This window comes from Lathyrus oleraceus, chromosome 1 (genome assembly GCF_024323335.1).
Source record: "Lathyrus oleraceus cultivar Zhongwan6 chromosome 1, CAAS_Psat_ZW6_1.0, whole genome shotgun sequence".
NCBI lineage: Eukaryota > Viridiplantae > Streptophyta > Magnoliopsida > Fabales > Fabaceae > Lathyrus > Lathyrus oleraceus.
Genome location: NC_066579.1, coordinates 422,121,393 through 422,134,557, shown reverse-complemented (window position 1 = coordinate 422,134,557; position 13,165 = coordinate 422,121,393). Strand labels below are relative to the sequence as shown.

At 35.1% G+C, this 13,165-nt stretch overlaps 1 protein-coding gene across 1 annotated transcript; it reads left to right on the top strand.

The window, feature by feature from the left end:
• The first annotated feature begins 595 nt into the window (after positions 1-595).
• LOC127078592 (uncharacterized) lies at positions 596-5,110 on the top strand. The gene is made up of 9 exons (XM_051019036.1): positions 596-1,050; positions 1,188-1,249; positions 2,120-2,174; positions 3,477-3,575; positions 3,815-3,901; positions 4,047-4,163; positions 4,389-4,481; positions 4,572-4,602; positions 4,698-5,110. Exons 1-9 carry the CDS (start codon positions 955-957, stop codon positions 4,889-4,891), a joined length of 834 nt encoding a protein of 277 aa, XP_050874993.1. The 5' UTR covers positions 596-954; the 3' UTR covers positions 4,892-5,110.
• The last annotated feature ends 8,055 nt before the right edge of the window (positions 5,111-13,165 follow it).

Sequence of the window (13,165 nt, the reverse complement as noted above, 5' to 3'; positions counted from 1 at the left end):
ATTAAGAAAATGTTTCATGCGATATAGTAGTTTGTGTAAGTAAGAAGAGATTCCACTTGAGGGGGAACATTGTGGACTCACACTTGAGGATGAGTGTTGAGAATGTATCAAACGTGAGTAATATGAGTAATAGTCCTACATTGATTGAAAATATGGAGACTTGAGTAGTTATAAGTGAGAGAATCCATCACCTATCACCTTAAGATTTTGGGTGAATATGTGATGTGTCTCTCACAAATGTGTTGCTCTAAAAGAAAGAAGTCTCACCATATTCAATGTTCCATAGTGAAAAACTTCTCTAACACTTCACCCCAATTTTCCTCCCACTCCCACTAAACCCTATTTTCCATTTTATTTTTATTATTCAATATAATACTCAAAATAATTATTTTATTTTAATTTGAATAATTCTCTCATCCTCGATTAATATGGTAATGAGAAAATTGTTCCACTCTACAAAACTGAAAATAATTGAATACAAATAAAACTAAAAAATTAATATTATTCGAAGTTAACTTGAAATTATTCACAATTAACTTTAATTATGTGTTTTTGTGATTACTTAATACATTAATATCTAAGTTTGCATTTTTGTTAGAGTCATTAATGCTATCTCAATCAAAATCCAATATCCATTCCAAGTATGTCGGTTGAAGGCACATGTTAGAGTGGAAACAACGCGTAATGAAATTACAATCCCATCCTCTTCTTCTTCTTCTCTGAAACTCTGTTCCCATCAAACATTTCAAATCCATAAAACACCCAAATCAATTTCATGGCATAAAACCTAGAATCGATAAACAAAAACACTACCTTTAAGAAAATTAATATTTATAGAAAATCTCAAACCTGGCAAATCTTGGAGGCTTGAGGGCTCGTTCTTCGTTGAAGCAACCTTCCCTTGATTTGAACGACGACCACGAGGACTGTAGACCTTGGCGTCGTAGAATCACCATGGTTTTTTCCTGGGCTTCTGCCTTCAGGATCACACTTCTTCTTCTCCTTCTTGCTGCTGTTATTGCGGCGTGTTTCACTCTTCCTATTGAGAAGGTTTCTTTTTTCTTACACCCTGTCTTCGATTTCGCTTCTGGGTCTTTTCAATTTTTTAGGTTCAATTGTTCTATCTTATTATTGATTTTGAGGCTTGTCGATTGCCCTTAATTGGATTTCATGTTTTTGTTATGCAGATGATGAAGGACTTCTTAATATGGGTTGATCGTGATCTTGGCCGATGGGGTCCACTTGTTTTGTAAGTTAGTTTTCATTTTTTATGGGATTTTTTGGGTCTCATAGTTGTGACATATTGTTTGAATCTGTGTAATTTTATATAATTGCAAATGATGGAGTTGTTAGTTGTTAAAAGGAAATATTTTGTTGTGAAGGAGCTTATTAGCTTAGTTGAAATATCTGTTGCTAGAGCTTTGATATTGTTTTTCCTGGCTATAACATAAAGATTGTTATAGTTAACATCATTTAGGTTTGACTTATTTGTTTTTCATGTTATATCTTATTTCTATTGATAAGTGTAATGGTTCAATCTTCAATTTGGAGCTATTCTTTTCTGCTAAGCCTAATTTGGAAGCTGTCTCTTATTAAATAAGTTTACAAGTTTTAGAAGAACTTCATTACCCTTTGGACTTACTAGTGAAAGGCCTGAGATGTTGCTGTATGCATGAATTAGAGTTATTGATTTCTATGAATGTTGAGTTGAGTGTTCCTTAGATCATATTGTTTTTGTCAAATAGCGGTTGGAGCGGCGCTAAACTGCTAGAGTGTAGCGGAATTTGATTGGAACAAGTTTCTATTGTTCTGCTATTCGCTATTTTAGTACATTGTGTCTTCGAATAGTTACTGTTGTGGTGCTCTGGCTCTCTAGCAAAGCGGAATTTGAACAAATTGCTATTTTCTGCGATCCGCAATTTACAACATTGGATGAAGTCCCTTTGTCATAGGTGTTGATGCTTGATAGTATTGTACCATATTTGGAAGTCTCTTTCGTAGATTTTTTTTTTGCAAAAAATATAGCAGGAGTGTAACATGTTTGTCTTAAATCTTAATTGTAGGTTACATGTATCAGTTGGCACAATTCATAACTCGATATTTTTTTGACGATTTTCAGGGCTGTTGCTTACATTCCATTGACTGTCCTGGCAGTTCCAGCTTCAGTTCTTACTGTAAGAACTAAGAGCTATTGTGTTAACTTGGCATTTCTTGCAAAAGTTGTTTATTTTTTGTGAAATGATATTCTTCACTCAAATACTAGCAATATATCTGCTTGCAACTTTTGCTTAGGATTGTTAGATAATTGTATCATCTTTATGCATTTTTATATTCAAAAATTGAATTCATCACGGGTTATCATGATTCATATGTCAGAAACTGGTATCTATAATGATAAAATTAGTAAACACAACAATTTATTTATAACAATCTCTGGACTGTTATCACAGAACATACTAAGAGTTCTTACAATGCTACAAATTAGGATATGACACATAAACTAAGAGGTCTAACATCCAATCCCATAACGACTCAATAGTCAATACTATCCAATCGCAAATAAATAATTCTCTATTTATTCAATAACTGTTTAAAACTTACCTACTGGCTAATAACATAATAACTGTAATTGGTTCAGATCATTCCATTTGAACCTCTAGGCCGCCTCTCATAATGTTATACTACTAAGAGGTCTAACATCTTGTTGCTGAGATCTGGCACCCGTCCAAGGTAAGGGTGGGAATCGTCGACCTGCTCGCTGCCCCTGTTATTCCCTGTCCGTGTCCTCTGGCCCCTCACAGCCTTCTTTGGGCCCCTAAAATTGTCAACAAAAAAAAAGAAAAATAAACAAGTATGACTGATGATAACACTTATCGGTCTGGAAATGCATCACTGGTATTTCTAAATCATCAATTGATCCAAAAACGTACTTGTTTTAAATGTCTGGTTCTTATCACATGGAACTCAATGCCAGTTAGGATTCAGATGCTAAATGTGCTTTATCTGTTCCAATAAAGTATGCTGCTGGTTGAATAATAATGATAACAGAGCGGGAATCGATGAGTAGTTCTACTGCAGAGGATGGTCGCTGGACAACATGAATGGACACATCTACCCTTCCTAGTATTAACTAAGTTCTATAAAGTCAATCATTCTCTTTACTGGTTGAGCTTTGATATCTCTCTTCAGTTTGTAACTCGGGATAAAGGAAGCATGCATCAATGATGCGAGCAAAATAAGTAATCAGGGAGATGATTTCCCGTGCAAGGACTTGCATTTATTCATTTCTTTATAGATTTGTTGCGATTTTCTTCATGTTATGAATTTTTAGCTGTGATTGTTACTTTCAGTTCACCTTTTATTTGCTTCATGCTTTTATTTCCAACTTTATCATACAATCTGTTGAATAAGAAGAAAGCTTGTAAAAGCAAAGTCAGATCAGTCTCCTTACTTGTTACAATATACTCCCTTTTCAGCTTGGTGGTGGTTATCTTTTTGGGCTTCCAGTGGGCTTTGTTGCCGACTCTATTGGTGCAACTGTTGGTGCAGGAGCTGCATTTCTTCTCGGAAGAACGGTAAGTTTTCAGGCTTTACATTTACAAGTTTTTTGTCAAAATATACGAAGTTTTTGGTCCACTACTTTCCACCGAGTAGCTAGATGATTCCAACAGGGTGACCTTTCTTCATCACGTGATTTTGCTATCTTGTTTTCATTTCAGTTGGAATTCATTATGATACATGTTATTCTATATAATGGTATAGTTATTTGTATCCTGTGAGGTTTACTTATTTAAATCATTGTCAAATTGTACAGATTGGAAGACCATTTGTTGTTTCTAGGTTGAAGGATTATCCTCAATTTAAATCAGTGGCAACTGCGATACGGAGATCTGGATTTAAGGTTTGTAGGCGTCTAATTGATTAATAGTGTGAAATTATTGAGTCTATTTTGTGATTTTATTGTCATTGCTTAAGAAGTCTATTACTGTGGTATTTCTTTGTCATCTGATTTTTTTAATTCAAAATTTCCTTATTTGTCCTTACAGATTGTATTACTGCTTCGGTTTGTTCCACTGCTACCATTTAACATGTTAAATTATCTCTTGTCGGTGACTCCTGTTTCACTTGTGGAATACATGCTGGCTTCCTGGTTAGGAATGATGGTACCGTCTTCTCCCTTGAGCAATTATATATTGGGAATTATCCTAATAAATTTCATTGTGCTTTACGATTTATAGGTCGTTTAGACCTGATTGAATTTCTTCTAGCAATCACTCTCTTGCTAGCTGTTTGCCGAAAGATGCATAGGCTTAGCGATGATCTTGAAACCTTTGAAAGCTATCTTTTTTACTGCAGTATGTTAATGCTTGATACTGTTTTTATTGCAGCCAATAACACTGGCACTTGTATATGTCGGAACAACTCTTAAAGATCTTTCGGATGTAACACATGGTTGGAGCGAATTCTCCAAGACTCGTTGGGTATGAGATACTGTCATAAATTACTTATCTTAATGTCTTTGAGGCACTGTAGTTTGTCTTATGCCTGATTTCGTTCTCTTGTCGATGCAGGCATTTATCATTATCGGTCTCGTAGTATCGGGTAAGTTACATTGTTTTTCATATTTTTCATTTTGAATTAATGTTTTAGTTAATAAGTTCTGTACTCTAAGTTGGGATGTTTTGGGTTATGTGCAGTGGTTCTTATGATATGTGTTACTAAAGTTGCAAAGTCTGCTTTGGATAAAGCCTTGGCCGAAAACGAAGATATCGACATCGATGGGGTTACATCATCCTCGCCAGAATTACCAGTTGTTGCTGAACAAGCATCAGAGCTTAACCACCCACTCATAATTAAGATAGATTCTAATGAAGACAATCATGAAAAGTAAATTCATTTTTTGTGTAAATTCTTTCTTCCTCTCCTTATAGTTGATTTTTTTTTTCCATTGATGTTCAAGAGATAGCTACCTACCAGGTCTTCATATTTGTTTGTGATTTGTACAGTTCCAACATTAGAAATATAGTCTGTGACAGGAGTTTTTAATCCTACCATCAAGATGACATTATTGACTATGACAAAAAAGTTCATGCTGTTATTTTGTACTTCACACATGCTGCATTTTGACTTCGTGTTTTAGATTTTACAGTTTCTTTTTATATGCCTTCCTTTTGCATTCAAAACGAATGTAAAACTGACAGAGTATACACTATCAAGAGATGGGCTCTATGAGTTCCCTCTATAGCCATGTCTCCTGTTGCTGAGACCTCTTTCATGTCTTCTCCTGCAATGTACCTAGTGTTAACTTTACATCTGTAGACTATAAGTGGCTAAGTGTATGGCATCTTAGACTAGGTCATCCTAGTGTGAATTGATTAAGACTTACTGTTACAAGACTGTAATATTCCCATTCATTTTAAGGAAAATAACTTGTTTTGTTCAGCTTGTTGTATCGACAAAGCTCATAGATTTCCCTCTTTTACTTCACACACCGCACCCTCTACATCTTTAGAACTGGTTTATAGTGATTTGTGGGGTCCTTCTCCTAATTCCTCCATCTTAAGTTTTATTACTATATGTCTTTTTTGTAGATGCTTATTCCAAGTTTACTTGGATTTATATACTTAAATCTAAGGCTGAAGCGCTCTACCTTTAAAAAATTCAAGTACATTGTTGTTCAAGCTTAAGCTTGATTATAAATTGTTAAGAGTGTTTTGTTGTGTCTGTTTTCTTTTTTTAGGCCTTACAATGCTCATAAGCTTGACTTTAGGTCTTAAGAGTGTTTGTTCCTTAGTTACTCTACATCTCATAAAGGATATTATCGACTCTCTTTAAATGGCAGGTTATACATCTCCAATGAGTATGGGTTCCCATACCTTGACCTTTTTCCTAAGCACAACTCTAGTCTTTCCCCTACATGTATTCCTTCTTCCTCTTCTATTCATACTGACACTCAACAGTCCGCTTCACCATCTACTTCCACCATTGAGTCTTTTCACTCTGATGAAATTACAACCATCAAATCTTCCAGTTTTAGTGGTCTCTCCTATTTCATTTGGTTCGGTTCGTGTGGTAGCTTCTAGCTTGTCCCAGTAAATTGATATACCATCCTTTAGTTCCTCTCAGTCTCTTTCTCAACATAAAATGTTATTTCCATTTCTTCGACATACTGGTTAACTCACATCATATGCAAATTAGAGCCAAGTCAGGTTTCTCTCAACCTAGACTTGAGCCCATACTACTACTTACTTACTCTGAACCTAAAAATGTTAAGCATGCCCTTGCTGACTTGAAGTGGATGTCTGCAATGCAAGTTGAGTATGATGCCTTGATATAAAATAAAACTTGGTCTCTTGTTTCTCTATCCTCTCATAAATGAGTCATTGGTTGCAAATGGATCTTTAGGATAAAGGAAAATCTTGACGGGACAATTAACAGGTTCAAGGTTATATTGGTTGCAAAAGGTTTCCATTAAAGGCATTGCTTTGACTTCACACAAACATTCTCTCTAGTGGTCAACCAGTCACACTTATGGTTATTCTTACCATTGCAATCACTCATCACCGGTCTATCCAACAAATTGATGTTAATAACACATCCCTAAATGGGTTGTCTAATGAGGAAGTCTACATGAAACAACCTTAAGGATTTATTAGCTCCAACTCTTCACTTGTGTGCAAGTTACACAAAGCACTATATGGTCTCAAACAACCCCCTAGGAAATGTTTGAAAGACTTCAAGTTGCCCTGCCCAACCTTTAGCTTAAAGAAAGTATATGTGATCCTTTTCTCTTTACTTATTTCATCAATGGACTTCCTCGTAGTTCCAATACTATGCTTCAAGACATTACCACCAAGATAAACATTGCATTTTCTCTCAAACACCTTAGTGACCTTGATTATTTTCTAAGCATTGAAGTCAAACAGGCTTCTCATGAGTCTCTTCTTCTCACTTAAACTAATTATATTAGGGGTTTTCTTCAAAAAATGAATATGATTGATTCTTACCCTATGACTACTCATATGCAATCAACTTACAAACTTACCAAAATTGGATCTGCTGCCTTGATCGATCCTTTCCTCTACAAATCTAATGTAAGAGCATTATAGTATGCCACCATTACAAGACCTGATATAGCTTATGCAGTCAATAAAATGTGCTAATTCATGTTTCACTCTCATGAGTCTCATTGGGTGGTAGTCAAAAGGGTTCTCAAGGACACTCTTGGGCATGGCTTGCATCTTTCCCTTCACTCACCTAAAATTTCACCATCCTTGCAAGTCTTTTGTGCCGTTGATTGGACAGTTGGCCCTTGATGACAAAAGAATCACTTTTGGTGCAACCATCTTCTTTAGTTCAAACAATTGTTGATTTATTTTGGATTCAAACACTTCTTAAGGAGTTATATGTTGCTACTAAACTTCCTATGATCTTGTGTGACAACCAATAAGTTGTTCTCCTTGCACACAATCCCATCATGCATTTTGAAACTAAGAATATGGAGATTTGTTATTTTTTTTTTGTTAGAAAGAAGATCTTGACAAAACAACTTGATGTTGTGCACATTCCTAAGACTGACCAGCTAGCTGATGTGTTCATTAAGCCCAAGGGGTGTATTAGAGATAAGTTAGTTTATGATAGTTCTAACTAGTATAACTGATATCTATTTGTTCAATTTGTAAGTCACCTGTAATAACAGGTTAGCTGGTTACTACTATAAATGTAACATGTTACAATAATCTATAACTACCAAATCATCAAATAGAAAGTTAATTACAATTGAATATGAACTAACATTATCCATCATAGTTTATTTTTAATGAAATTTTTTCAGCAACTCAATAATTAAAAGGCTTAATTCATCTTTTAGTCTCTCAAGTTAATTTATGGTTTCTATTTAGTCCCTCAATTCAAAGACGTTACAATATAGTCCTTTAAGACACATCCGTTAGACTTATATGTCCCTTCTGTTAAATTATAGTCGAAAAACATTAAAAAAACGCCAACGTGACATAGTGAATTAGTGAAATGACATATTGTTGTTGTTGTTTCAATTATTAATACACATGTTGTTATTGTTGTTTCAATTAGTTCATACTTTTAGAAATATAATGTCTGAACACTAGTTCATACTTCACATTGTCTGAAACCCTAGCTATTGCGAAGAAGAAGAAGGAATTGTTTGAAACCCTAGTTGTTGCGAAGAAGAAGAAATCGAAGACACAACTCATCAACTACCACCTTTGTTCATTTCCAGTCTAAGGTACGTTTATGTGCTTACTATTTTAAAAAGCAAACCTTTAACATTTTCTCCTATTTCGAAGACTCACTTCTACATTTTCTTCTGCATTATTAGGTCATGAGTGATATGTTTGAGTGTGTTATCTATCATGGAAGTGTGTTTGTTGAGTTTAACAGATTAGGTTACAACGAGTTATAGGAGGTTTTGCAAGTTGACCCTGATTTCTGGAGTTATTTTGAGGTGCTGGGTGGGTTAAAGAATTTAGGGTACTCAAAAGTGGAGAGTTTGTGGTATTATGATGTAATGGATGATAATGAGCTAATATTGTTGAAATATGATGATGGAACAAAAAGAATGAAAATAATTGCACTGATCAATGGGAATGTACATCTATATGTCATGCATCCAGTTTATGGGAAAGAGCAAATATTGTCTCTAGAAAACAGTCTAGGACCTAATGGTATAGAGAAGACAAATTGAAAGATGACACCTTGGATGGTTTGAATAAGGTGTAAAAGGAACTTTTGATGATTTGGAGACTTTTGAAGATTTAAATAATATAGGTGACAAGTTTGATGAAGGAGGGGCCACTAGTGTAGAAGATACAACTGCAGTTGATCAAGAAAATTCATTTGAGAATGTTAATTTGAATGAGACCACTGAGGGCATTGACCAAAAAGATTCATGTCAAGATGTTAGTTTGGAGGGGGGCACTGTGTCTGAGGATGCAATAATGGATATTACTTTAGAGGAGACCACTGATTATATGTTATGTGATCAAGAAGCTGATATATTAGATGACACACCTGAAGGAGAAGAGCGATCCAAAACGCAGCGGAATTTAAAAATTTATCCTTTAGTGATCCTTACGAATGGGCATGATCAGTGATAGAATCGTTACCTCTTGTGGTGATTGTAACCTTTGATGCAGATCTACGGAGCGATCACGGACGTTGAACGATGACAACGCCTCTACTCAGTCCACACGAACGAATTCCTTCAATCTCAGTGCTAGCTGCTACGAATGAAGGCTTTGAGTGAGAGAGAGAGAGAGAGAGAAACGAAATTGCAATTGCACAAATGCTTCTGCACAAGGGTTCTATTTATAGAACCACTTGTGTGGGCTGCAAGCTAAAAAGCCCACTTAAGTGTATGTGGCCCATATCTTATAATATGCCAAAATCACTTAAGCGCGTGGTACCTTACCATATTTCGTATTCTACTTAAGTACACCGTACCTTACGATGTTCTACAATTCACTTAAGTGAATCGTACCTTATGGTGTTCCTTAGTTACTCTATCTCTCATCAATCCGTCCTTTTGTGTGTGACCCTGTAGGTTTTCGTGACATTGGAAATTATATTAAATCACGTATTTAACATAATAAACAGTGAGCGGTATCTAGTAACACATCACTGCTACCCAAGACACGAAAATATCATGTGATGTGACAAATCCTTTTGTGATAATACTTATGTGTACAATTTCCCTTTTGCCCCTATGTCTATATTGAACACAAGGCATATACCGTGTCATCCTTGTCCAATTCAATATTGGACCCATAGATATTTATCCTGTTATGCAGGATGGGCAAATTCCATCTAGGTCACTCATGTCCCTCAGCATGCTTCGTGGAGTACCCATCAACTGTCTTTATGGTCATCCAGTTACGGACAATGTTTGATCAGCAATAAGGCATTCGAATCTACATCTAGGGTCCATAGTGGTTTCAAGTCGAAGGGTGGTATACACCATTATCACCATGAGAATAACTTATGACACTTTGCATAACATTCTATATAGTATTCTCATAGCGGGTCAATCCAGTATAAATATTACTCTTAATATTCATACCTATGTTTAAGACTTGATAACTCCTTATCCATGATCCATGAGATGTGATCATCAGTCTATATACATAATAGTCTTAATGCTTTAATGTTATCCCACTTCACAATAAAGCTCGACTACGAATACTTTAAGAATAATGTCCTTATGTTAATGTGATCTCATGATTAAGTCACACTTGATACATTAAACGAACTAGCTATTCTAGGGACTTTATTAAGTAAACATAATAAAGAAAAATCCTTTTATTATTAATAAATAACTCTGATACAAGTACCAAAAGTATTGGCCTCTAGGGCTTACACCAACAACACCGTATCTAGTACGTGTTCAAAAAGATTTAGTAGCCGAGGGACTTATTTGTAACCAACCTGAAGATAAGGGCCTGGAATGTAATGAAGAAGATGAAGATGGTGGTAGTGAAAATGACAGTGATTTGAATGTGAAATTTGAGGATTCTGATGAGGATGCTATAGAGTTAGTGAAGAAATTACTGTGGATAAAGAGGATAGCAAAGGAAAGGGGAATGAGAAAGGAAAATTTAAAGGAAATGGGAAGGGAAGAGGAAAAGTTAAAGGAAAGGGGAAGGGAAAAGGAAAAGGTAAAGGAAAGGGGAAGGGGAAAGGAAAAGGGAAAGGGAAAGCCAAGGTTGGGATACTAAGGAAACAAAGGGAGGTGGAAGAAGTAGTTGAAGGAGGTGGTTCAATTGATAATGAAGATGAAAGAGGTTCCAAAGGAAAGCTTTAGAGATTTGAATGACATTGAGGAATATGATAATGATGAGTTACCCAAAGAGTATGATAATGAATATGAAGAAGTGTTAAAATGTGATTTTCCAACATTCAAGCTTCCAAAAAGAATGGAGGATTACAAGTGGGAGTTAGGGACTTATTTTGCTACTAAGGAAGAATTTAAAGAGACATTTAGAATATATGCTATTCATTCAGATAGAAACATGAAATTTAAGAAAAATGACAACAAGATGATGAGAGTCATATGTAAGAAAGGTTGTCCATGAGAGTCATACTGTGCAAAATTACAAGATGAAGAGACTTGGCAGTTGAGAAAAATTATGGACAAGCACACATGCAATATGTATTATAAGGTTAGGTTCCTTAATTCCAAATGGTTAGGCAAAAAAATTTAAAGTAGTGTAAGAGAGAGTCCTAGTTTGAAGTTGACTGATATAATGGAAAAAACTAAACAAAAGTGGAATGTAGGGATAAATAAGACACTTGCATATAGAGAAAATTCCCTTGTTATTGGCATTGTTGATGGTTCATTTAGGGAGCAATATACACGAATCCATGATTATGGTCATGAGTTGTTAAGGGAAAACCCTGGATCAACTGTAAAAAATTATAAGTCAACCATTTCAAGGTGGAGAGGAAAGTAATGAGAATCCTGAGAGGTCTTTGAATCCACATTTTCAAAGAATTTATATATGCCTTAAAGTTTACAAGGATAGTTTTTTCAAGTGCAGACCTATTATAAGTTTGGATGAGTGTTTTTTAAAGGGATATTATGGTGGACAAATACTTGCAGCCATTGGGAGGGATCCAAATGACCAAATGTTTCCAATAGCATTTGCTGTAATTGAGGGAGAAACCAAATATTCATGGAGTTGGTCTTTGGAGCTATTGACATCTGATTTAGGAGGTGTCAGATTATGCAAGACTTATACATTTATAAGTGATCAACAAAAGTTATTGACATCTGGTCTGTTTTAATTATTGATTACATATTTCAGCAGTTGCTGCTACTGAGCCTAGCCCAACTCCTGCTACTCAGCCTACCCCAACTGTTGCTGCTACTCAACCTACTCCAAATGCTACTACTGTTACTCATCCTACTCTAACTGCTGCTTTGAGTCAACTATCATTGCCTGCTACTTCAAGTCATCCATCACTGGCTGCTGCTTCAAGTCAGTGAACACCAACTGGAGGTTCAACTCCACAACCACCCAAAAAGAAAAGGAGACTTCAAAAAGGCCTAAAACTTATTCTTGGCCAATCCTAATACTTATGCTTTGTTCTTAACCACTTTTGTTGGTCCTGTTATGTAACATATGCCTTACAATGCCTATTTTGTTGTTTATGACTTATGTCTTGTAATGCCACGTTTGTTGGTTGTGTTCTGTAACATATGGCTAACAATGCATATTTTGTAGTTTCTGACTTATGGATTATAATGCCACTTTTTAATGACTTTTAATGTAACCTTTTGTTATGATTTATAAAGCAGCCTTTGGTTATGACTTATGGTTATATGGCTCACAAAGGTGTTCATTGGAAACAAAATTACAAAATTATGCATCTGACAACATTGTTATGACTTATGGTTATGTTCTGGTATGCTCTGAGGTGTTCATTTGTAATGACTTATAATGCAACCTTATGTTCTATCAACAAAATTATGGTTCTGTCAACATTATCGCTAATAACATAATGACAAATTCATTTAATTCATAAACTCATTACATAAAATTACATTGGTTCTGAAATGTTCATTGGAAACAAACATGACATTTCACTAATAACATCATGATAATTTCATTTCATTCATAAACTCATTACACGAAGATACATTTCATGACATACACACATAAAAGACAGTGATTTCATAGACTGATAAAATGAAAACCTAAAAATACATTGTTACAAATATAACATTCAACACTAAGCTCAATATTCCAACCACAATGGACACTTTCAACAATCCTCTAGTCTGACTGATTTCATTCTTCAATTTGTACACTTTCTTCTTTTGTCTTTGAATCTTCAAATCCCTTTCATCAATAATGTCGTCATCTAACCATTTGAAATAATTGTATCTCTTATGCATATGATTCCTGTAATTTCTATAACCCCAAAATTTCCTCCAAAGTTTACAATGTTCATGTCACCCACAGTACGAATGATATTTTCTTCTTCGCAAAAACACTCTCTCATCTTGCTTCTACTGATTACCGACCCAGTGTTCCAATAGAAGCACTGTCTGGAAATTTTGACATTGGAGAAGATGAAGTTTAAAATCCTAGAAATAGATTGAGGAAGAAGGTAAACACAAGAGAAG